Below are 27,352 nucleotides of genomic sequence, written 5' to 3'. Positions count from 1 at the left end.
TTGACCCCACGATGACCAGCTTTATAACTAGCCTACTGTAAAAAAAAAACGCGAACTAACATGCTATGGCCATATCACAAGGTCCTCATGGCTCGCAAAGACCTTCCTTCGGTGAACACTGGGCCTTTAAAAAAAATGAGAATAGTCAGAGAAAGCGATCTGAAGACAACATGAAAGAATGGATGGGCCTGCCATTGACATTTTTTAAAAATCTATAGCAAAAGACAGAAAGGAATGGAGAAAGATGGTCAACAGATGTTGTGTTGTGCCTCAACGGCCAAACAGACTAAAACTTTCCATTTTGTAATTCATCATTCATTAATAACTAATAAATTCCAGGAGCAGATGAGATGTCACATTTAACTGATTCTATTGCTTCTTATTATAAGCTATACATCTGCACTACACATACATTCTAGTCAACTGAAAACAAATAATTAAACAACAAACTGCAATAAGTTAGTTGTTCATATAGACCAACACATTTTTCATTGTAATCATAATCACTATTTGAACTTTCAGAAATTTAGATTGATCATTAATATAATTTAAAGATAATATAATGAAAGATAATGAAATTGTCAGTTATCAGTTGAAACCACCTGATATGCAATTCAAGGCTGTGTTAAGACAGGTAAGATTTGATACGAGTATTTCAACCACTAGATTTGGGGACAATACCCAAACTTTGGCATCCCTTTTCTTTTCAGGTCAAGGTAACTATAAATAGATGTCACATGATGTATCGACCTACTTGGCATGTGACTGACAGCAGTTATATTTCTATTTTTATAAACAAAGTACAAGGAAACAAGCAAGGTATTACACCGGTAGATATAAAATTAAATTAAAATATAAATCTAGGCTAGATCTATGAATTCTAGATCTGTGTCTTATAGATATCTAATCAAGATCATATATTTCTTTAGATCTACGTATGATCATTGAGTCTACTAGTAAATCTATCAAATCTATGATAGAGAGAGTCTAGATAGTCTAGATTCTAGATTGTAATATTACTAATATTTAGTAATATTCAATTGAATTATATTGTAAGTGTAAGTATAGATTATAGTATAGATTAATAATAATAGATAATAGATTCTAGATCTTTAATTATATTTATAATAATATAAATTATAATAAAAACAATATTTCAAATAAACTTTTATTATAAAGTAATATAAAGTAACATACATTATTCAGTAACATACATTATATTGATTATAATGATTATTCATTCAAGTTATACTATACTACTATTAAGTTTAAGTTACTATAGTATAGACTCTAGTAGTTATACTTTACTAGTTTATAGATTGACATTTAGATGTATTATTGAATATACTTAATAGTATAACTTGTACATATTTAACATATACATCTAGATTTAGAATCTAGATCTTGATCAATTATAGTTTAATTCTAGTTCCCTATTTCAATCATCAGATTCAATCATCAATGCTCTAGACTCTAGTCAGTCACAGTCAGTGTACTATACTATACTAGTCTATATTAAATTTTAAATACTAGATTCTAGATATACCTCTATAATATATATATCTATAAACTAGATTGTTACTAGATCTAGATTCTAGATGTTGATTTAGATTCTAGATGTACAAACAAGTAGATCTAGATTATAATATTATGTACTACATATATCTAGCTAGATCTAGATCTATATTTATATTCATTATATTGCTAATTTAGATCTCGATTCTTCACAAGTTCTTGATTTTATCATCTTGTCTAGCTAAAAGAAAATGATATCAATTTGGAAAGCTATCTTGATGCTAGTGCTCGCTTCATCAACATTTTCTACCATATATTCAGCAAAATTACAGAGACAGTTGGAAAATGTTAATGTAATGCGTATAGACACAGATCTAGATTCAGATGTTAACCTTCTTAGCAATTTATTAGCACAGCCTCAAGGTTTTAAAAATGAAGGATCTACTATAAATTTCGATGACTCGCTAGGTTTGGAGAGGCAGTTCGAAGGCATTGGAGGACTCAGTGGTGGAGGTGTAAGTTGAAAAGTATTTACTTAAAACCTAGTCTAAATCTAGATCTAGTTAGTTTTCAAGCTATGTACGTAGCATGAAATTTAATGCGTTAAAGTAGATCAAATGTAGGTCAAAAGAATTAATCCTACTTCTAGGAATTGCTAATTTTTCTTAAGTTAAGGTTCTAAGGAACTCAAGAATCATCCTGTTGATACAATCTCTCTGAATACAGCTGCCCTCACTGGATCCAGTATTTAAATCCTATTTAATCAAATGATAATGCAGTGAAAAATTAACTTTCACAATAACCCAATGAATTCACATAAATATTTATAATATAATGACTTCTCAATATATCCCATTTTCTCTCTTCAATCTACTGAATATCTCCTACACTCTCCATGAGTGTGTCTGCTAAAGTTATTCACACACACACCCAAACAAAAAAAAAGCACATGGCCAGTAAAAAAAAAGGGGAAGTTATACAAGTGTTCTAAAATACTAATCTGGGGAAGATTCAGGCTCACAACATTGACCCCTTCCTCGGTCTGTTTGTTTGTATAAACATACTTAGTCTCTTCACAATACATGCACAAACTATCCATGTGTGATTTGCATTTGGGCCGACACCCTTCTAAATCACATATACCACATTAGGGATTTGATATGGGACTTGCTAATTCTTTTTTAGTTCCTGTGACATTCCTTTCTTTGTCAATGGATTTTCCAACCAAACAAGTTCATGTTTTTTAAACCTAGAAGTATTTGCTCTCCTATCATCAGGTTTTCATGAGTCCACTACAGTCTTTTGTCCAACCCTGCACAGGCGCATAGACCACATCAAGTCTCTTTCCCATCTCTGTTATGTATTTACTTGTTTGTTTGTCTCTTCGCAGTCCAAAGAAAAGGTCTTCCGGGAAACCAACTTCTCTCATATATCACATCATAGACACAAATCTTCTACATCTTGTTTTTACAGACACCAATAAAACCTCAATCTATCTCACTCTTTCAAGTGTCTTGTTAATCTCTATGTGACTATATGTAGTCTTGTTGTGTATCTCCTGAAGCACTTCTGAATTTCTACTTTTTGGTACAACTAGTTGTAATCCTGTTGGTGTCCCATCTGTAGGATTCCATATTCATTTCAAAACTCTGTTGTTGATGATCATTGAGTGTCACTGCAATCAGTAAGAGTTAATGGTCTTTCCTGTTGTAGATATTTGATTGGCCAATCATGGCCATTGGAATAATAAGTTTAATGCTTTCTGTGTATCTAGTTTTCCTGGTTCTAAATGGGTTAGTGTCCTGTTGGCTACTGAATCCATGTTATTTTCTTTCAGTCATAAAATATTATGAATGTTGCCAGGAGCAACACAATCCAGCAACAAAAGATAGGTCTGTTTTGTCTGGTCATTTGCTGGGGTTGTCTGTCATCCATAGTTTCTGATAAGATGTGTCAAATCCTCCTAAATATTTTGGCCAAGACTGAAGTTTTATCTTTAGTTTCCATAAATATCAATCTCTAGATTTTACTTGAATATTATGCTACTTCAGTAAACAACAGAAAGAAAGTAGACAATTTTCACACTTTAGGCCAATCAAATGATGCTTTATTTTTAGCTTTTTGAACATCAGTTAACAAAGATAATACTAAGTTTTAACCAATGAATGCTTGGTTGGCATGAAAAATAGATTTAAAAAACCAACAACTTTTAACTAATGTGGTGGGTTTGGCACAGAAGAATAAATTCAAGATATGAGAAGGCTGAGGTCAAACTTTTCAATTCTTTATTAGGATTAAAGACTTGCAGCCATATAAGAACACATAGGATTGAACAAGTCACAAAAAGGTGTAAAAATTGCAGTTGTGAAGAAGTAGATTTAGTAAATGCTGCCACAAGGAGAGCCAGCAGAATGGACAGTGTCCACATTATTTTAAGCGCAGTCACCTGTAAGTCATTTTGGGGAAAGGTCTTGTAGCTATCCGAGCAGTAAGAAGAAATTTCCTACCTCACTACACTAATAATGATATTAACAGTATTTGAAGCTATAGTGAAGTGCAAAAATATTTGTATTTTTAATGGTGTCATGTGGCCAGCTCAGTGACCAACACCTTTATTTTTTTCCCCAACTAATGTCAGGTACACATTAAAGCTGGCTGGAGTCAGATGTGCCCTAAATATCCCAAAATTAAAAAGCCAAGTCTTCACTAAGATTCAAACCCGGAACCCTCAGTTTGGAAGCCAAGCACTTTACTACTCAGTCACTGCACCTCCAAACAATTTAGGCCTACAGAATACAAAAGTTTAGAATCTTTTTTGCATTGAGGCAATCTAAAATTTTTCAGAGCTCTGCAAAAATATAAATAAATATAAATCAGAAGTTTATAAAATGAATATATATTGTATATGGTTAATTATTGGTATACTTAAAATATGATTTGATTTTCATTTTGAATTGGATGGATACTAAATTACACACATAAGTTTCTTTTTCCAACTAATACTTTGATTCCTAATTATAAAGTGCTTTTTTTTTCAGGCAACTTCTAAACTACTTGTCAACTATCCAGAAATTCAGAGGAATGAAATCTTAGACTATTTATTTAAGGTAAATTTAAGAAAAATAGTATTTTATCTATCAACAATGATTTTGATTTTTCATGACAGATAGCTAATCTAATGTAACAATTTTTTTAAATATTTTGTGTGCGTACTAATTGTAGATTATAAAATAGAATATTCATTGTCATACTGAAGCAAATATTTATTTAGTACCTTTATGACTCGTTTACATGATGTCAGAAATATGTGTGCAGAGTCTAAATTGAGGTGTTCCATTCATGAAAGGTGATAAAGCAGACCGAATAAGATTGTATATGAAAAGTGGAAGAAATAAATGAAAGAGATGTTCCTATCCGACTGCATTGGGGGAGGAGTAAATTATTTCTTCCTTAAGAATTGAAGATAGTTTACTTCCTAGTCTAAACCTCCCGCAGGACGACGGGGGATGGGAGCGGGCAGGGTTTGAACCCTCGACCGTCGATAAATCCGAACGTCAGTCCAGCATGCAAACGGCACGACCAGGCAGCCATCCAACATTGATCCATCCATCCCAGTGGTGCTACAGCCCATGGAGGGGGCTCTGGCCTGCTTTATCACATTGAGCATATATACCGTTGTGAATATGTTTGTTTATATTGATTTTTGCACCCAGTGTTTGTTTATACTTGTAAACTCGCATGAGAAGTGCAATATCAATCGCCTGTGTCTTGACTATTAAGATAATGTGTAGTTATCCTCAGTCAGTGTAAATAAAGATAAAAATGTCAATGCACTTTTGGTTCTTATTAAAGTAGTACACATGCATATAAGCATAAGAAAAAATGATCTAAGTTGTTTATTTTGGTCAAATATCTATGTAAACGTTAAACAATATATTTTATTTCTAAAATATCAGCCAAATTTTGGAGCTTCACTACAGATTCTTAAAGTAGAAATAGGAGGAGATTCACAGAGTACAGGTAAGCTTAACTTGCTAGTTAGCAAGAATATTGTTCAACAAAGTATAACATCTACTGTATATAGTTAAGAGCTTAACTTTTGAGTAGAGATAACAGATCTTATTCACTTAACTCAAGATATGAATTTTTTTTATATTAGATTGGAATTGTGTTGTTCATGACATAGATGAAACACTTGTATACTTTAAATTTGAAAATGTCAGAAGATGGGAGGGATAACAACATTGATCCATCCATCCCAGTGGTGCTACAGCCCCATGGAGGGGGCTCTGGCTTGCTTTATCACATCTCTCCATTTTGATCTATCCTGTACTGTACGTCTCCATGCCAGGACTTTTAGCTGTTGTAGATGTAAACAACATTGATGGGCCCAAGAAATGCCCCCATTGTGTGCATATTGACACTGAAATCAGATCTTTTCATTCATTTTTATCAAAAAAACGAAACGATCTTATAAAATCATGTGTGTACCATATACTAATGGTGACCTTCTGTGATGTATAAAATACACACAGATGGTCAATTTTTTGTGTGTACTATACAACAGAGATAGTTAGTGAAGTGTATAAAATATACTTGGATATGCTAATAGTATAGTTGTAAAAACTAATTTTTTTTTTATAGATTCCAGAGTTTTTCTTTGATCACCAGATAACTATTTGATATGCAAATAGTCCTTCTTCCTGAGAATTTTTGTTTTAGTGAGGGCATTGGGACACTTCAAACCCTAACACCTCTATGCATACATCTTAAACTAGAAAGAAACATTTTTTTCCATACTAATAGTTAACAAAAATTCTTTTTTGTTCAGATGGAACTGAAGCATCCCACATGCACAACAGCAATGATGAGAACTATGAGAGAGGATATGAATGGTGGCTTATGCTTGAAGCCAAAAAGGTATTTGCTGCATTATGTCACCAATCATCCTAAAATTGTCAAACGTGGCATAAGATGAACACGATGTGTTAAAATAATTAAAATACTATAGTTATTAAACTGTTTATTATATTAATTTTTTTCTGCAGAGAAATCCTAATATTAAATTGTATGGTCTTCCTTGGGCATTTCCTGGTTGGATTGGCCAAGGCACACAGAATCCTTATACAAATGTTTCTCTGACAGCTGACTACATTATTCGATGGATTTCTGGAGCTAAAAGAATGTATAATTTAACAATAGACTACATCGGGGTAAGATTTGATAGCTGCTACATGCTTACCATCCATGTTATGTACTACTTACTATTTTGTTTCCTCTTGATTTTTTCTTTGTGGTTTTAGTCTCTTTCTTGCATAAGCAATTTTAGTTCCAATAGTATACTCAATTTTAGTTCCAATAGTATACTCAATTTTAGTTCCAATTGTATACTCAATTTTAGTTCCAATAGTATACTCAATTTTAGTTCCAATAGTATACTCAATTTTAGTTCCAATAGTATACTCAATTTTAGTTCCAATTGTATACTCAATTTTAGTTCCAATAGTATACTCAATTTGGGTTTCATTTCTAACTATGATGAAGTTTAGCTTTTACTTTTCTGTTTGAATGGGATTTAGGTTATTGTTTATTATTAGTATTATTAGTACCATGTGGTAGTGTTTGCAGTTTTGATGCGGAGACCATGGCAGTCTGTGAAGCCTTAAAAGTCATTGACTCTCAACTCGGCGAGGGACATTTGAGGGCAACACAGATTGTTGTGGTCACTGACTCAAAATCTGTACTACATGCTTTGCAAAGCCCCGGACCATGGCCCCCTAATATCAACACTGTCATCATGGCTTCACATAACATCAAACAACGCTATGGCACCCCTGTAATAATGCAGTGGGTACCGAGTCACATAGGTGTGACTGGCAACACAATCGCAGACTCTTTGGCCCACCAGGGAGGGCAAATTCCACCCACTGATCAGGCTGTAAGCTTTCATCAAGCCCTGGCTATAATACAAAAAACAGAAATGGAAAAGTGGTTTGAGTGCTGGGACAAGTCCCAAAAAGCCCGTGGAGTCTGGGAGCGAATGAGGCGCCCTGACCGCACTTCCCCGTGGTGGAGGCTGTCTAGGCCTGAGCAAGCTATTATAGCACAGTGCAGGACAGGCCACTGTCCTGTTGGCTCATATTTCTCGCGGCTATGGCCAAATTTCGATTCACGGTGCCCACGCTGCGGGGAAGAAGAGGAAACCGTGCCTCATATTCTGTTTGACTGCCCCAGACTTGCTGATCTCCGTCTCGACAGGTCTGGGAAACCCAAAATTCTCGACCTGTATGGCGACATTCATGCACTACGCAAGACAGCAGGGTTTCTGTCCAGGGCTTTTGCAAGAGAGGATTTGAGCCTCTCAAGCCCTCACTCTAATGGAGTTTGATGATGATGATGATGATGATGATTATTAGTATTGCCTTTCATTAGCATGTCTTTCATGTTCTGTGCTCTCTGGACAGTCACTTTGTTGGACATTTAGGTGTGGGGGGGGGATATCTGCCTGAAGATTTACTTGCTGACTTTAACCTCACAGTTAAATCTCACTTAAAAACCTGAAATAAAAATTCCTGGTCTCCATTGGAAAGTGAACTCAATCCACCTTGATAAATTGCTAGCTAAGTGAAAGCTCAAGTACTACATTATGCCAAAATAACACTTTTTACCTCCCCCCCCCCCTTTTTTTTTCCCCCTTTGTAACAAATCATAACAAGACTAAATCCCCCTACTTCCCCCGGTAACTTGACAAGAAAATTTGAATTTTACAAAAGACTTATTAATTATCATTAATCACTTTTTTCATCATTGATAGAAATTGCCTGAGCTAGCCAGGAAAACCAGTGACTTGGCAGAATTTAAGTCATTGGTTAATATGCATGACTAAATGCATGACGCGTAGGACGTAATCATCTTCTTTTTTGAAGTAACGTCTGTATTATATAAGATAAGATGGTAGGAAAAGTATTGACACATTGGACATCCACTGGGAAACCCATAGGGTTCTAAAAAAAAAACCTTCTGTCAGGACTGAGTTCTGGTCAGTCTGGGTCTCCTGTTAACTTTAGAGGAGAATGGGGCAAAATGTCAGGTTCTTTTCTTCTTATCTTATCTTATATGATACAGACATTACTTCAAAAAAGAAGATGATTACATCCTACGCGTAATGCATTCAGTCATGCATATTAACCGATGACCTAAATTCTGACAAGTCACTGGTTTTCCTGGCTAGCTCAGGCAACCCATTCCATGCTCAAATAGCACTAGGGAAGAAGGAGCATTTGTACAAATTTGTCTTAGCATATGGAACGAGGAATGTGCCTTTAATGAGGAATGTGCCTTTTCATCTTAATATACTGAGTCCTGACACCCTCCTTGTAATAAAATGTAACAATTTTTTATACCTCCCCTCTCCCTATAGTCATTACAACATGTATGAACATTCCCTAAGGTGTTAATGCTATTTAGCCACACGTGTGAAGACAATGTAACAACTCATTTTAATTTGATCTTCAACAGATATGGAATGAGAGAAACTATAATGTTGCTTACATAAAGGTAATGATCTAAATCTTTTATAATATAGATACAGTAAAATTATACATGTCTGGTAAAAAAAGAAGAACTTCTCAATACTGTGAAGAAATGAAATATGAGCTAGTCTGGTCATATTGTAAGACTTGACTCGCTATCAGAAATCATTCTCCAAGGTACAGTGGAGGGACCACGAAGAAAGGGTCGTTCAGAGAAAAGCTGGATGGATAACATAATAGAATCAACCAGCCTCTCTCTTGATATCCTGCTCAGAACAGCTGCTGATTGGGAAAAGTTGTTAGTAGGCCTGCATACATTTACTGGAATTTTTGCTTTTGATAAACAATTTACCCCATCTTTCTCTTTGCAGACTTTGAGAAATGCATTAGATTTAAATGGCTTTCAAAATGTTTTGATTGTAGCATCTGATGGAGGATGGGATATTGCTCATGACATTTTAAATGATGGACAATTAGCTAATGCTGTTTATGCTATTGGGTATGTTGATTACATTTGTTGCTTCCTAAAGCTTGTGATGATGAAATGCATAGTTAATGATGATAGATAGCATAAGCTATCAGAAATTCACTCCACTGAAAAAGGTTGTCTTAAAAATATTATTGTCTTCTATTTCCTTATTGTGTTAGATATAAATCTAGATGTTAACTTTCTATTTTATTTTGATGCCAATATTTGGGTGGTTGTCTTGAAGAGGTATATGTCAGCTTAACAAGTTGTTTCTTGAGTAAATGTATCTCTATAATATTAATCTTTTAGACCTTAAACCTTTTCAGATGAGTGCCTTTGATAGCTCTACTTTTGTCTGACAGGCAACAGGAGATAAACTAAAGTTCCATTCATAATTGTATTCTTGACTTGTTTAACATATTTGTATATGATTAAGAACAGCTTATGAAGTCTTTCAATCAGGGCTAATCCACACAATCCTGATGCAGTCCCATCTGTGATTGGGCAGGATGGATAATCGCCGCATCCCTAAATGACTCCTGTATGGCCAATTAAGGGAAGGAAAGCACTCACAATGCGGTCAAAGAAAATGCTTTAGGGACACCCTGAAAGCTTCTCTGAAAGCGTTCAGCATACACTTAGCCACCTGGGAGACAGAAGCACATGACAGAGCCTCATGCCGTCCCGCTGTGAAAACTGGTGCACAAATTGCTGAGGAAAAGAGAATAGTGTTGGCAGAAGAAAAGTGCCCAGTGCAAAGCCCTCAGCCTTCTAGATGACAAAAGTGGTCATCATCGAACCACGATGGACGAACTATATTTGTATATGTTATCTTTCTGAAAGCCTAGCAACAATTGCTTTTCATATGAAAGCTTCAGTCTCACTCTGAATTAATGTTGTCATATTTGTGCTTTCACTATCAATCACCTTAGGTGTATCTCCTGACTATATAATTTGTAACAAACTGCACTATTGAGACAATTGTTCAGGTTGGAAAGACCTGGCCAACTTGCTTTATTTATAGCTCTGTTAGTTTGTAGACACTTAAGTTAACATATACAAAGATCTAGCAAGTAATAACTTCAATGAGATTTTTTAAAGAAAAATTTAAAAGTATTTTATTATGAGTGTTTTTAGACTATATATAGTATTTACATTTTGGAAAATGTTCTGAAAATGTCATTCTGTTCACAGCTGCCATTATCCAGGGACATATGATTCACAGGATGCTTACAATACTGGAAAAAGTCTTTGGGCTTCTGAAGATTACAGTACATATAATGATGAAATAGGAGGAGGATGCTGGGCAAGGGTAAACACTTTATAACAACATGACATACTGATTAAAATAAAAATCATTTTTTTAGTCTTTTCTATAATTGAATAATACTTATATTTAACTAAATGAAAAATGCATAAATGAAAACAAATAGATATATTACCTTCACCTATCCCTGCCTTAGTCTGTTGGACACAAGATCTGTTGGCTTCTTTCTCCATTCCTCTTCGTCTTTTGCCTTGTATAAAATCTCTTTCAATGGCAGGCCTGTGCATTCTTTTATGTTGCCATCGCTTTCTCTGTTCTCTGCCTCTTCTTTTCTCTTCCAAGTATGGTTCCCTGAAGGAAGCTCTGAGGACTTTTAATATATATAACTATATACACTTGTAAAAGAAAATATAAAAAGGGATGCTTTGTAGGGGATTAGACTGGTTCAGTTTGTTGGTTCTATTCATAATACTAGTTTTATATACTAGTATATTATATATATATATATTATATATGTGCATGATTTTATTGTTGTGATTCAAATATTTGAATATTCTTATTGGTTTTATTGTTATTTTATTTGTTTCTTATAGCAAATATGCATTTAACAAAAATATTTTATCCCCAGATTTTGAATCAAAATTATGTCAATGGCTATATGTCTTCGTAAGTTATAATTATTTTAACAGCTATTTATCTTTGCAATTTAACAGATATCTCTGTTACTTATGTCTTCATAAGTTTAAATATAGATTAAGTCCAGGAGAGGTCAAACTAAGGCCTGGTTAGAAAATATTGTTGCTTAAGTTATGGTCGCATAAGCATTGTATTTAAGCCATTATAGACCTTGCCATCTATTGGGCAGATGATGTTAAGGTCATCTGTTTCTTTGGCCAACAGTTGATGAACAGGATGTCATGTGGCCAGCACAATGACCAACCGCCTTTACTTTTCCCAACTTAAGTCAGGTACCTATTAGAGTTGGGTGGACTACGGGATTAAAAATAAAAAAAAAACAGTCTTCACTGACATTTGAACCCAGGACCCTTGGTTTGGAAGCCAAGTGCTCAGCCACTCTGCCCACAATTTAATGATGAATGCCGAAAAAAAGAAGATTTGGGACAAATATCTGGTTTTTAATAATGAATAGAAAGCTAAGTAGCATTCCACTTACTTTGATAATGTAGCAATTTATTTGCTCTTTTGCAAGATAGTAAAGCAATTTGTTTGCTATGTTATGTGATAGTAAAGCAGTTTACTTGCTATTTTGTAAGTCATTTATTTAAAAAAAAAACTTACTAAAGTCTAGGGATTTCAGGAAAAATGTTAAAACTGTCTTCAATAAAAGATGCTGCATGTGAAGACAGTTTTTGTGCTTTAAGCCTTTTTCAGATTTTGAGTTAATCAAATTATGGATGTTAAAATGAGCTTCTGCTCTGACACTGAAAAAAGTAGGTCTTTTGAAATAGACTCACAGCCAATAAATAAAGAAGAAAATCCAACATATCTTGGTGTAAAATTAGACCAAAGACTGTCTCTAAAACACTTAATGGCAGATTTAAAAGAAAAGGTTTAACATTATAAAACACCTAGCAGGAACATCCTGGGTAGCTGAAAAGAAAACCTTATGACAGTTATACACTGGATACGTCAGATCTGTAATGGATAACTGTCTCTCCATACAAGTAGCCGCCAACAAAACCCTATCAATCATCATTAGACACAATCCAAAACCAAGCCTTGCATCTAATTAGTGGAGGTATGAGAACTTCTCCCACAGCAGCCTGTGAAATAGACTCCAATATTGAACCTCTTAAGTTAAGGCGCAACAGAGCAGCATTAGAAGCTATTGAGAGATACAGAAGGTTGGAGGACGATCATCCAAATAAACTACTAACACAGAGAAATAGGAAAAACAACCAAAAAAAGCAAAGAACTCTGATTCAACTTACTGACGAACTAGCCCTAAAACACCACCTACCCAATAACAGAGAAAAAATTACCAGATTTTCAAACATAATGCCCGGACTAAACTACAGACAACCCACCATTAAAACACATTTACTAAATAACACCTTAACAAAAGATTCAAATCCACTGGAGCTCAAAGTAGGCACGCTCAGAACAATTGAAAGCTACCCAAAAACAGCTATCCATATATATACCGACGGATCGGCCTTCAAAGCTACCATCAATGCTGGTCTTGGTGCCTTCCTGGTCTTCCCCAAAAATAAACACTTTGAAATAAGTGCACCCTGTGGCGATTACTGCTCAAACTTTCAAGCCGAAATTGAGGCAATCACCATAGCGTTACAGACAGTGGAAAACAAATTATATGAAGGAGTGCAATCACCATCAGATATTGTTGTCTTTACAGACTCCCAATCCACTCTGCTAGCACTTAACAGCAACACCTCAAACGGCCCAAGAGAGTTGACAACACTAATTGTGATAATCCACCAGATGATTTCAAAATTAAATATCAATATCACACTACAGTGGATCCCTGGACAAATTGGCATCATGGGAAATGAAAATGCAGATAAGCTATCAAAGGCAGGTTCAGCTATGGAACAACCAGACAGACCTGTAAGCTACCTGACCCTAAGGTCAATGTTAGTCAACAATCACAAAGAGGAGTGGCTCAACCAATGGGCATCAAGAAACACAGGCAGAGCCATGTACAAAGAAATGACTATGCCTAACAAACTGGACAGTATTAACTTCCTCCCCCGCAAAGAACAATCTACAATCTTCCAACTAAGAACAGGACACACACCTCTATTAAATTACCATCTGAACAAAATAAACTCCACACAACGCCCCCTTTGCAGACACTGCCCCCACCCTTATGAAACCTTAAAACATATCCTCTTTGAATGCCCCTTCCTAATCCACCTTAGGCAGACCCTACTTCCACTACAGCCTAACATAACCAACACCCTCTATGGCAGTGCTGAACAACTGAAGAAAACAGCACACTTTTTCTCCTTGGCACAGTCTGCAAAAGAGCTCACAGCTCAGCAGCAATAAAGCTGGCTAGAAGAAGAAGAAGAAGTTAATGAATAAAAATATTCAGATCATACATGATTACATTTACTCTACTTGAATCTTAAACATGTTTCCAACCCAGTTGTAAGTGCTGTCATAGTAATCAGAGTGAAGAAAGATTTAGCAGCTACCGTTTGATGAAACAGTTTTAACAATTCTTTTGAAAGTACTGAATAATCCAAGGATTTATTGAATACCTTGGTTGTGGCATGGTAGTTCTTAAAAACCTTCAATATTCTCATTTTGAAACTTAAGCAGATGCATGAGAGCCCCAAAAGCTGTTAATATTTTTATTGTCATTAATTTATATTTTCATATGTTTCCAACTGTGATTTGTCTTTTACTTAAAATTTTAGTTTGTGCAATAAAAATAATTTTGTTTTTGACAATTAAATTTGTTTGTACTATGTCTTAAATTGACTTGTATATTTGTAGAACAATATCATGGAATCTGATTGGAAGTTACTACTATGGACTGCCATTCTACAGAGATGGACTTATGACTGCAGTAGAACCTTGGTCAGGCAACTATAATGTTAGCACTCCCATATGGATAACAGGCAAGTCTTTCATTTATAGCATATCTATATCTATTTTTTATTTATAGCACATCTATATCTATCTTTTATTTTTAGCATATCTATATCTATCTTTCATTTATAGCATTTTATTTATAGCATATCTATCTTTCATTTATAGCATTTTATTTATAGCATATCTATATTTATCATTATTTATAGCATATCTATCTTTCATTTATAGCATTTTATTTATAGCATATCTATCTTTCATTTATAGCATATCTATATTTATCATTATTTATAGCATATCTATCTTTCATTTATAGCATTTTATTTATAGCATATCTATCTTTCATTTATAGCATTTTATTTATAGCATATCTATCTTTCATTTATAGCATATCTATATTTATCATTATTTATAGCATATCTATCTTTCATTTATAGCATTTTATTTATAGCATATCTATCTTTCATTTATAGCATTTTATTTATAGCATATCTATCTTTCATTTATAGCATATCTATATTTATCATTATTTATAGCATATCTATCTTTCATTTATAGCATTTTATTTATAGCATATCTATCTTTCATTTATAACATTTTATTTATAGCATATCTATCTTTCATTTATAGCATATCTATATTTATCATTATTTATAGCATATCTATCTTTCATTTATAGCATTTTATTTATAGCATATCTATCTTTCATTTATAGCATATCTATATTTATCATTATTTATAGCATATCTATCTTTCATTTATAGCATTTTATTTATAGCATATCTATCTTTCATTTATAGCATATCTATCTTTCATTTATAGCATATCTATATTTATCATTATTTATAGCATATCTATCTTTCATTTATAGCATTTTATTTATAGCATATCTATCTTTCATTCATAGCATATCTATAGTTATCATTATTTATAGCATATCTATCTTTCATTTATAGCATATCTATCTTTCATTTATAGCATATCTATATTTATCATTATTTATAGCATATCTATATTTATATATTTAAAGAAGCGCACTTCCAAAGTGCTGTGAACATATAGTAGTAGGAAGGAGACACATAAATATCTAAGTTTTGTTTCAACTTTTTTATTCCGCTATGGATAACTGATCTATCTTCTCATCTTTAAAATTACAGTAATTCTTTCAAAACAAAATAATTACGTCCATGTGTTCATCTTTTTAATTCCCCTATGGACAACTGATCTATCTTCTTATCTTTTAAATTACAGTAATTCTTTCAAAACAAAATAATTACGTCCATGTGTTCATCTTGTTATGCATGCTAACAAATTTCTTTTCTCTATAGAAACTAGATCTTTACGAATAAGGGGTTGTTTTTACTATCTAGAAATGTTGATTCTGCCAAATGCTTTTAGTGGTCTTGACTTAAGATATTAATGTGTCTTGTATCTAAGATGAGCATATTGTTTGTTTTGAAATTGAAAAAATGTTTGATGTGATCTCCCAAGTCTTCTTACATATCCTTTAAGTGTTTCTTGCTGTGGAAAATTATTTTTGTGTATATTATAATCTGAATTCGTAAAAGGTTGAAAAATAACATACTATTTACTAATACCTTGACTGAAAATAGTAACACAGAATAAATGATTAATTGTAGTTTATAACATTTTGAGTCACAGGTATGATACATATTTTCGTTTTTCTTTCTCAGCTCATACAACTCAGTTTACTTCTATTGGTTGGAGATATTTAAAGCATGACAGTGGCGTAGGAAAATTACCACAAGGTGGGTCTTATGTTGGATTGGTCAGCCCTGATGGAACTGATCTGACCATTGTTATTGAAACCATGGTGAGTTGAAACCTGTATCAAAATATACCTTACCAGAGATTAGTTTAAAAAACTTTCAGCATGTTTGATTATAAAAGTCAGATCTTTAAAGCACATTTGTCAGGCAGATAAACCTACCTGTTATGTAAGACATACCTCCAAGTCAAACTGACCCACAGCTTCTTGAAAATGTTTTTCAAACACACCTTGATCACTTTATTTGTGTTTCAGACTCATGACCACTCTATCTGTATACGTCCTGGTTTACCCTGGTATGATGTTCACCCACAACTTGTAACTTTAAATCTTAAAGGAAGTTTTGTAAGTATATTTAATTGGATTCCTCTGTTTAACACAATTTGTAATGTAGAAATTAGACTGTCATTGCAGAAATATAAAATATAATTACTGACATGAAATCAGAAATTTTATTATGTTTGAATATTTGTCTTTTATTTAGGCTATTGTTTTGTACCTTGTCTATCCATGTTTATTAACTAACATATAAACTTCATAGCAACTCTGGGTTGTACATTTAGTATAATGAATGCTAACTAAATATTACTAATATTGTTGTAGGCCTATCTGGATTAACATAATTGTCACAAGTGTTTACTTTGATATCCTTAGGCTAGACTAACAAGCATGAATGTCTGGTACAGTAAGTTAGGGTTTAATGGCCAACCTGACATAATGTTTCAGTCCCTGGGACAGTTGAAGGTGAGTAAGTTCTTTCATAAAATCTGTGTTATTAGTATCAAGGTAAAACAAAGACTAAAAAAGAAATGAAACTTTTTATGACTATTCTTGAATTTTGTATTAAAAAAAACATTTTTTTTATCTGGAGGAGGAAGAACTCTTTCAAAATGAATGCAGCTCTAAATAAAGGTTTTTATAAGGTTAAGACTCTTCTCTAAATTGATTAAATGAGCTAAAAAAGGGCTACTTTTATAACCATAATTGGATTCATCTTTAAAGCTTTTTACTTGAAATAAACAATAATAAATAAACAATAAACATTTCTTAGCCTTCTAGCACATTTATTTTTAGCTATCTTTGTTGTTAAAAACACATTAAATATAAATTAAAGTTAAAATATGTGTGCAGTTAATGAGGCAAAAAGTGATACTCATTAAAAAATTGAGGCATGTGTTTGTGCGTGCCAAATGAAAATTGGAATATAATAACTACTAAATAACTATCAGAAAAAAAAAAATATGTATCGAATGATGATTTAATTTATACTTGTTATATGGAAAGTAGGTAAAGTTTCTTTTTAAGTAAATAAATTTCCCGTTTCAGTCCTTGTGGTCTATAGGGCAGATGATGTAAAGGTCATCTGTTTCTGTGACCTACAGTTTATGAGGGTGTCATGTGGTCAGAACAACGACCAACCGCCTTTACTTTTCCCCAACTAATGTCAGGTACCCATGAGAGCTGGGTGGACTCAGAAGCACCCAAAGATCCCGAAATTAAAAGTCCCAGTCTTCACCAGGATTCTAATTCGGGACCCCTGGTCCAAAAGCCAAGCGCTTTACTGCTCAGCCACCATGCCTCCTTCTTTTTAAGACCTTACAGATAACGGTACGTGACGTTTTGGCGCCGCCTTTTTGGCCTCGCCGTTTTGGCGACGGGACGTTTTGGTTCGAGCTGTTTTGGCGACGGGACGTTTTGGCGCGAGATATCATTTGACGATAATTTAATAAGCACGTAGCTTTTTTTTTAATGAACCCTTGAATTCCAGCGACTTAGGCAAATAACCATGGTGTCTATGTATACTTAACTTACAGTATTTTGAGAAACATGGTAGATGTATTATATTTTTACTTATATTAGCAAGTGTTTGGTATGTATAGTTGGAGATACCATACAGTTATTAAATAAACCAATAAACCAATATAAACAACAATTTTTAGTCTATCATCGTTTCATTTTGTTTTTGATTTTAAAGTAATATCATAAAAAACTTTTTTGAAAATAAAAGTGTGCCTCTTAATAAACACACATACACAAGCCAAAATGTTTATTATAGAAAATGATGTGAAAAACAAACACACATTTACATTTATACGTGAAAAATATGTCTTAACACAAACACTCATGCAAAACATAGATATGAATAATTCTTTTAAAAGAAATAATACAATAAACGTACATAATGTATTTCGCGCCAAAACGTCCCGTCGCCAAAACGGCTCGCGCCTAAACGACCTTCGCGCCAAAACGGCGGCGCCAAAACGTCCTGCTTCCAACAGATAATGTCAAGATTTTCTAACCACCAATTTATCTGGGTGTCAGGTGCTTATCACAAACAAGGAACCAATGCCTTCTGAAAATCCTATTTTGAAAATCGTTTTACTTGGATTCAAGACGAAATACTTTTTTTTTTCATCCATTTGTATAATTTAAATAACAATTGTTAATTTTAACTTGACATAGCCTAGATTTTAGACCTACTCATAATATTCTGTATGTACAAATGATAATTTCATTTAATGAGGTTTATAGGCATATTAATCAAATATTGGATATGTAGAATTAAACAATATAAAATTTGTTTATAGGCTTAGCCATTAGATATTCTATCTGCATGATTATAACAGCTGCTGACTGGGTTAAGTGTAGGGATTTGGTTAGGAGAACTGTCAATGCACCCCCATGATAAAAGTCAAGGGACAGATGGTGATGATATTTATATATACAAATATAGATGCTCAATATATCCATATGATCACATTACATCTTTCACAGTTTGTGTCTGGCCAAGCAGTTCTCAAGTTAGGACTTGATGAAGTCTACACACTGACCACGATATCTACTGGACAAAAAGGATCATATCCTGTCCCACCTCCCTCCCAACCATTTCCTTTGCCTTATCTTGATGATTTTGAAGGTATATATTTTTGTTGGGATGCAATGAAATCAACAGACAACTTTACTGATTAGTTGTTGTAGTTATACATTTTAAAAACAATTTCCTAAAATTATGCTAACAGATTTATACATTAGTTGCTATAAATGCTTGTTGAAAATGATTGAAATGATTGGTTATGGCAGTAAAATTTTTTTAAGATTTAGCTTTTACAAATACCTTAAGATTTAATCAGGCACAATAGTTTCTCTTGAAATACTTGAAAGAACATTCTATTCTCAAAATGAACCAAACTCCTCTTTTGATCTCATCATGACTTGTATATTTCCAGAAAGATCCACAATAGCCTTGTATTCTTAGCACAGCTACTTAAGTTTTTGTTTGAAACTTTACTTTCATTAAGTTTTGTCCATTGACTTTATGGATTATATGTCCCAGAAGTCTGACTACATTACATTTGTACAGTTAAATATAACCAGGTTTCCAGTAGGAGGGCAGGACTGCTACAGGCTCTTGAGTTAGCTACATTAATTTGTTCAGTGTTTATAGAGAATCATAAAAGCATTATGATTACAATGAAAATACTTTTTTGTCCCTTGAAACTTAAATGGAATGCCTTTGCACCCATAATTTGAGAAACAGAATTAGTTCTAGATCTTCCCTTCTGACATAATTTGTAATGCAAATTTTATTACTATCTTTAATACTATGTAAAGCTTTTTAGAACTGTTTATAAAACTGTTTCTATGTTTGTTAAGGTTATCCCCTGTACCAGGAACCATTCAATCTTGCCCAGCAGACAGGCTCTTATGAAGTACTTAGTGATGGTCAAACAAAGTTTATTAGACAAATGGTTTTAGAGAATCCAGTGGCCTGGTGTGATTCTGATCTGCACAACAAATCAATTAGTGTTGTTGGTTCCTATACTTGGTAAGTGTTTACTATAAAATCCAAGACATAATAGAAAACGCAGGTTAGCAATCTTTACAGAAAGACTTGTTATAGATGTTGATGTACAGGTTGGCTCAAAAGTCACTTTACAGTTATTAAACTACCTTTTATATGGTATGTTTGATATGTTTGTAAAATGTTTTACTTATTTCGGATGTTCCTTCAGAGTTGAAGATAATTACTTCCTAGTCCAAACCTCCCGCAGGACGGCGGGGGATGGGAGCGGGCAGGGTTTGAACCCGGGACCATCGATAAGTCCGAACGACAGTCCAGCGCGCAAACCGCACGACCAGGCAGCCATCCTAACTTGCTTTACCTTTACCTATCCCTTAGTCTATTAGACCGTTGGGGCACCATGCAAGACTCATTGACTGTCTTTCTCCATTCCTGTCTTTTGCCTTAGTTAGAACCTCTTTCAATGGCAGGCCTGCCCATTCTTTTATGTTGTCCTTCCATCGCTTTCTCTTTCTGCCTCCTCTTCTTTTTCCTGGTACTGTTCACTGAAGGAAGGTCTTTGCGAGCTCCTAAGATATTGTAATATGGCCATAGATTTTAAGCTTGCATTTTTTTACGATAGTTAGCAGGTCATCATGGAGTCCAATCGCTGCAGTAACCCTGTCTATTATCTCTTGGTTTGTGATGCGGTCTTTGAATGTGATACCTAGGATCCTTCTGCAGCATCTCAATTCCATTGCTAGGATCCTCCTCTCTAGCTCTGCAATCAGCATCCAAGACTCACAAGCATATTAAAATGTGTCCATGACTGGGGAGCTCGTCAGTCTGATTTTGGTGCCGAGGGCTAAGCCTTTGTCTTTCCATATTATTTTAAGTTTTGACAGGGCTGCTGTGGACTGTGCTATTCGGGCCCGTAGTTCAGGTTTCGTTCCCTCATCTGAGGTACTTGAAGCTGCTAACACTAGTCAGCTTTTCACCTCCAATACTGATACCCCTTTTAAAGCCCTGTTAGCTATTGGTCATAATTTGCTTTTTTTTTTTGGCATTTATTTGCATGCCATATGCTGCGGAAGTCTTGTCAATGCGCATCACCAAGTCAGCTTCTTCTGTTCCTGCTAGGCCATCAATGTAATTCTTCTTCCTCCAATGCTTACAGTAACTTCATAGCCCTCGAGAGCATCTTCCATTATCCTTTCAAGGAAGAAATTGAAAAGTGTTGGTGAAAGTAGGCAGCCTTGTCTTACTCCAACTGTGGTTTTTATTACGCTTAGTAATACCAATATAAAACATTGCTCAGAGTATAAATCTAATTTACATGAACAGCTTTTTCCTTGCTGATTGTAATTTTTTTTTATTATGTATGGTAATGTGAACTTTTTACTTTATATTTTGTTATATCTATGTTAATGGTGACCATGATAGCTATCTTATGGTGAAATAATTGATACTTGTTTATGTTGGTGTAACATTGTGAGAATGTGTTTACAACAGTGATTTAATGTGTTATTATCTAAGTATCTTTCATCAGTTGATGTGTCTTTCTAGCTTAATAAAGCCTTGTTTTAGGTTTCTCTACAGTGTTACTTTAATTCTTATTACAATGTATTTAGTTAGAAAGAGGCATGAAATGATGAAAGATACAATAGATTAACAAATACTAGTATCTGTTGTAAACAATAGCAAATAGTGTAACAAGTAAATATAAGCATTAGTATCAGTAGTAGGATTGATAAACAAATACTAGTTTATGTAGTATAATATGTAAAAAAAAACAAACACTAGACTCTGTAGATTGGGCTGGTAAACCTGTAAACCTACTTTTGGGACACCTTGTGTATAGAAACTGAATATTTTTTTGTGTAAAAAGTTATGTAATAGAAACTCAGACTTTTGTGCTAATATGTAAGACTTTATAAAAATATAATACATTGTTCGCTATTTAAATATGCTTTTATTACGAATTGAGGGCAGAGTCATAGATTTTATCTATTTGGCTTTGTTATCACTGTTGCAGGTCAATTTCATAATCTGAAATATAAAATGTTAATGATAGCCTAAATTTACCTAATTATTACACATTTAAGTATTCTGTATTTAAAATATCTCTAACATAAAAGGTTAAACTCAATAAAACAGCTTAGTCATTGCAATGGGCTAAATTAACCTTTCCGATTTCAAGATTTGCCACACACTAGAAAATGCATTTTGTAATATATTTAGTTACTTAACTTTATTTTTGATGTTAATACAATAGAAATTCTTTTATTTCTTAGGTCTGATATTTTTGTGGAAATTAATTTCCGTATCCCCACCTTAAATTCTACTAGTGGAGTTTTTGTAGCTGCCAGAGTGGATCAAGGCGGATGTGATGCCTTCAAAGCTCAAGGCATTTATCTATATGTTCTTCAAAGTGGTGCATATCAACTTAGTAATGATTTCGGTAAGTAAACAAAGACAGATTATATACATTTAATATAAATGGCTTATTATGAAATAATTCTCATCATATTCTGACCCTTTTGCATCATGGAGATGTCAAAAAGCAAAGTTCTTCAGTCATTTAAGTCAGAAACTAGTCATTATTTATTGGTTTAGGAGATTTTACATTGTCCAGTCATCTTATATTTTCTCTTCTGGCAATCCTGTTTGCATTCTCAATTTGTCATACCCTAAAGCCAAATTATGAATAGTTTGTCCAACTCATTTTTTATTCTAGTATTGTATACTTTGCCATATTTTAACCCTAATCATATTCTTTAGCACTCATTCTCAAGATTCTGAATTCTTAGATCATCCTTATCATTCAGCCTTAATCTTTTGCAATAAGTGTGCACTAACATGTGTATAATAAAATTTTTCTTGAGAATCTGATATTAGTCATCCAAAAAACTGAATTATTGAAATAAATTTACTAATTAAAATTTATACTGTAGACACAGTGGCTTAGTAGGAAACTGCTGGTCTTCAAAACTAAGAGTCTGACATGTGCCATATTTTTAGTATCTAATATTTCACCAAGAATAATTTATATTTATTATGTAATCTATAGCTAGAACCAAGATCACTCAACAAGGTTCAGTTCAAATTTCAGCTGGATGGCACACTTTGTCTTTGTTAGTTCAGGTCAGTAAATGAATGTTTTATGTTAGTCACTAAATTTTTTATGTCAGTCAATGAATGTTTTAGGTCGGGCAGTTAATTTTAGTCTTAATTATTTTTTTCTCCAATTTGATTTTTACCATAGTTATAGACACATAATAGGTTAAAAAGGGACAAAATCTCAGCTCATGCCATTAGCTCCTTTCTTTAACATCTAAGTTAGCGCTATGGCAACTAGTGCCTTATTCAATTTAAAAGAAACAAATGAAATCTGTAACATAGCACATTTGATCATTATATGTTGGTCTACAATATGTAAGTGAATTTTTTTAAAATAAGAGTTCTTTTTGAAAAAGGGAATTTTGAAAGCAAAGGATAAAGAAAGGAAGATGACTTCAAGAAGTTTTTTGAAGAGTCATTAGTCATCATTAAGTATAAAAGTAAATCATCATACAAAAATAAAGTGTGATATTTCATTTTTCATCCTTCAGTATTTGTTGAAGGAGTATATTTTATTTCTTCATTGTATGTATAATAAAGTATTTGTGCTGGATGTTATTCAGTTAGTTGTAGTATAAATAGATATAGATCTAAATATTGCTGGAAAGTACTCACCAGCCACCTTTAAATCCGTGGAAGAAAATGTAAATATCCACAGTAGTTCAGATAAAAAAAGACTTTTTAACTTGCTCGACTCAAAGCCATAACAAAGAGACTCTAGAGAGAGAGAGAGATTATAGCTTTTATATAGCGCTACTTTCATGCTTATAGCATGCTCAGAGCGCTTTTGGTCCAATCTCATTTGTGGACCGGTGGGGGGGGAGGGGGTATCTAGGAATTGGTTTTCCGTGCTGCCTTTGGGCGCTCAGTAAATACAACTCTGCCCGAGTCGGGTGTCGAACCTCGAGCCCCCTTCTAGGTAGCCAAGCCAAGCCAAGTTCAAGCGCACTTGGCCTCTCGACCACGCTTCTACATACTATTTAGTTAATGGCAGTTAGCCATCGTTGAAATTCTGTCACAAGACATCTCAGAAATACCTACCATTGGATATCACACCCTTATGGCTGTTCAGGAATTTAACTACCTGGGATGATCTATTGCCAGCAACCTAAAGTTAGACATTGAGGTGACAAAAAGAATTGAAAAAGCTTCTACAGCAATGGAAAAACTCTCTAAAAAACAAACTGACCACAGTAACCAAAATGCTAGTGTACAACACCTGCATAGTGAGCACTCTTCTATATGGTAATGAGAGATGGCCAACATACATTTATCAAGAGCATAGATTAAACAGTTTTCACTTTTGCTAAAGCAGTTCTTTTTATCCTGTAGTTTTTTATATAGTGTTATTAAATTGAGCTAGAACAAAGATTCAATGAGCATAGTCTGCATTGACTTACTCAAAAAATATATTATAAACATATCACTTTAAAATCAAATTATTTCTTCTTAGAAGAAATCTTTCAATTATCAAATCTGTGATATGCTATTGAAATGTACCTATTGTAACGAATCTCACTATTCAGGCTCTCTGCAACTGCACCACACGACACTATCAACTTAAAGAGCTTGACAACCAACAAATCACAGCCAATACTGTACAATTGGCAACACTTAACACTGACTGTACAATGTTCTGTCATGGATATCTGAACTGCTTTATCAACTCTGTACTGTTGTAGCAAGAACTCTGCTGGCTTAGCCGTACCTTGTTGAACTCTATCGTAACGTACTGAATTGTAGATTGGGAAGTTATGACTGACTCTGATACCTTCGCTCTTTATATAGGGTCCCTAATGGCCTTCTAGAATCGGACGGAACATCGCTCGACTCTTCTGGTTAATCAAATGACCACATCTCTTGTGAACCCGTGAGTTATATTCATAACACCAATCCTTCCAGAACCGCCATGTTGTCACTCGACTCGGCTGATCGTCACAACTCAACCGCTCGCTTGGGGCAATTTGCATTGGCTGAACACACACACCACTACCCCCCATCTTTGTCACCACCAGGATTAAAACATTATTTGTAATTTTTTTTTTCAGGGTGCAAGTGCACTTGGAGCTTTGGATGGAGTTATATTATTCAATGCAACAATTCCCACCTCTCCAGCATCTGGCTTTGCAGCTATTGGCACAGACAGCTATGGCTTGGCTGATTTTGATAATCTCTTATTAGAGTCAGCGGCAAGTGGCTTGAAAATTATGGGAAAATATACAATGCTTGTAAAATAGTAAATAATTAGTATAGCTTAATTTATTTCTATCAAAGTCTCACTTTTTATAATCTTTGTACTGTCACTGCCAAACTCTACTATTTTTTTATGGAAATTTATTAGGTTTAATAAAATTCTAAATACAAACACTGGTTAAAATTTTGAATACTTTTTTTACTGTACAACACAGATAAATAGCATTGAGATCTCACCTATTCTTAACACCTTAAGGTCTAACTTAACTTAGGACTGTAAGAATTAAAGCTAACATGAATGAATATCTGGGAGAGAAGTACTGTGAGACATGAAAATTGTAAAGCTGATTTTCTTATGATGGTTATGTCAATACTATGAAAATATTGAACAATTTATTCTTATGAAATCCGATACAATTAGGTTTGGCTGTAGTTAGTTTTGTTCAAATGCATAAGAACATTCCATTCTGTATATATTAAACATTTTTCTAATGAAGTTGCATTAAGTGATTATCTATATATAAACATATATACCAGTATATTGTAATCAGTGATTTTCATTTTCTGGTATCAGTTTATTACCATTTAGATTGCAATCTTTCCTAATGTTAAGAAAACAAGATGTCTGCATAATCTTTAGGGACATTGTTTAAAATCACTTAATTGTATTAGATGAAATAGTTATAAAATATAAGTTATTTGAAAAGATTATTATACAATGTAAATTATTTTATAAAATGATTTATACATTTGAGTTCATAAAAATGTGTATTTTTTTTTTAATGGCATCATGTTTCTGGTTCACCATTAAGGAAAAACTGCATGTGTTTAAACCCCTATCTGAAGTATGTATGACAGTGTCTAAAATTTCAAATCATTTCCTTCAAAATATTATCAATTTCCTCCATAATATTATTGAATTTTTTCCTTCAGAACACAAATGTAAATAATCTTTTTTTTATTTTAATTTTTGTTAAACCACAAAGATACTCTAATAAAGTGAGACTCTTTCACTGATCTTATTAATATTCAAATAAATCGAGACTCTAATAAGTAATAGTCTAGCAAACAATAACTTATAATTTGCCTTATTATTATACAATATTAAGATTTACTTTACAACTGTTTAATAAAAATACAAAACACATGTATGTAGAAAACCCCATGGTCTTTGTTCCAGTGAGTGGGTTCCTATATGTAAGTCTATTGTACTTTCTATATTATTTTACAAATGTAACGAAAAATACAAGTTGTTGCACTGTTGATTTTTTTTTACATTTTTATTTATTTATGCTTACATATCTGTTTGTGTTTTAGTTTCGTGATAAATAAATATAGATTCTTAAATTTAATTATTGTTTGTTTCTTCTCGCACTTATTATGATCAACCGCACTTATTATGATCAACCGTAAGCCTATCTTTACTTTTTTTTAAACTTAAATGTTCCACATAGATATGTCTCCAGAAGTCATTTACATTTTCTTTCTTGAAAATGCACTATGGAAGCATCAACTTTGATCATATCAACTTGGAACATAAATATTGGAAAGCTGCTTGATTCTACTGTCAATTGGAATTCATACTCTGCCTGCTGCCATCCTGGTCATCCTGCAGGAGGTTTATACCAGGAATTATATTATCTTCAACTCTGAAGGTACATCTGAAACATGTAAAGCAAACATTTCTTTTGTCTGGCACACAACTTGCACAAGCTTGGATGTATGTCGAATACAAAATAGTTTACTTTAAAGAAAAATGTTAACCTTTGAGAATCCATAAAACTATATATGAAAGTCAAAACATGGACTCGCTCATCTGTGATTCTCCTACTTAAAGATAATAAAAAATTTTACCCAGTTATTCCTTACCTATTTCTTGGAATAAGTGATCACATTTAATGAAATTATTAAAGCTGAAATGGTCATTTCCAAAATAGTTTTTTTTTTCTTTTCTTCTCTTAAATTTGTAAAATGTAATTCATCTTTTTATTCAACAATATATTTTTCTTTTTCAAAAAGACTGAATAGCTTACTAAGGCTTTTAGCCATTGTGAGCCAATGCAAGGACTAGCTTGAGAATGGTAATGCCTTTTGGCAGCGGTGA

At 33.5% G+C, this 27,352-nt stretch overlaps 1 protein-coding gene across 4 annotated transcripts; it reads left to right on the top strand.

Moving 5' to 3' along the window:
* Positions 1-700: 700 nt before the first annotated feature.
* Positions 701-26,600, top strand: LOC129927761 (galactocerebrosidase-like). Of its 4 annotated transcripts, none has more exons than XM_056038517.1 (19): positions 701-819; positions 1,757-2,030; positions 4,554-4,622; positions 5,472-5,535; positions 6,347-6,435; positions 6,564-6,728; positions 9,034-9,072; positions 9,419-9,546; positions 10,711-10,828; positions 11,412-11,449; positions 14,270-14,394; positions 16,060-16,199; positions 16,410-16,499; positions 16,809-16,898; positions 18,930-19,071; positions 19,809-19,980; positions 22,230-22,396; positions 23,006-23,079; positions 25,104-26,600. In XM_056038517.1, the coding sequence occupies exons 2-19, from the start codon at positions 1,767-1,769 to the stop codon at positions 25,290-25,292; spliced, it is 2,163 nt and encodes a 720-aa protein (XP_055894492.1). In that variant the 5' UTR covers positions 701-819; positions 1,757-1,766; the 3' UTR covers positions 25,293-26,600. The 4 variants fall into 4 exon arrangements, with proteins under 4 accessions (XP_055894492.1, XP_055894560.1, XP_055894726.1 ...); XM_056038585.1 differs by having other exon boundaries at positions 748-830; XM_056038751.1 differs by lacking the exon at positions 701-819 and adding an exon at positions 913-935.
* The last annotated feature ends 752 nt before the right edge of the window (positions 26,601-27,352 follow it).

Source organism: Biomphalaria glabrata, chromosome 1 (genome assembly GCF_947242115.1).
Source record: "Biomphalaria glabrata chromosome 1, xgBioGlab47.1, whole genome shotgun sequence".
NCBI classification, from domain to species: Eukaryota; Metazoa; Mollusca; class Gastropoda; family Planorbidae; genus Biomphalaria; species Biomphalaria glabrata.
The sequence above is the reverse complement of the archived record's forward strand: the minus strand, read 5'-3'. Positions and strand labels throughout refer to the sequence as shown.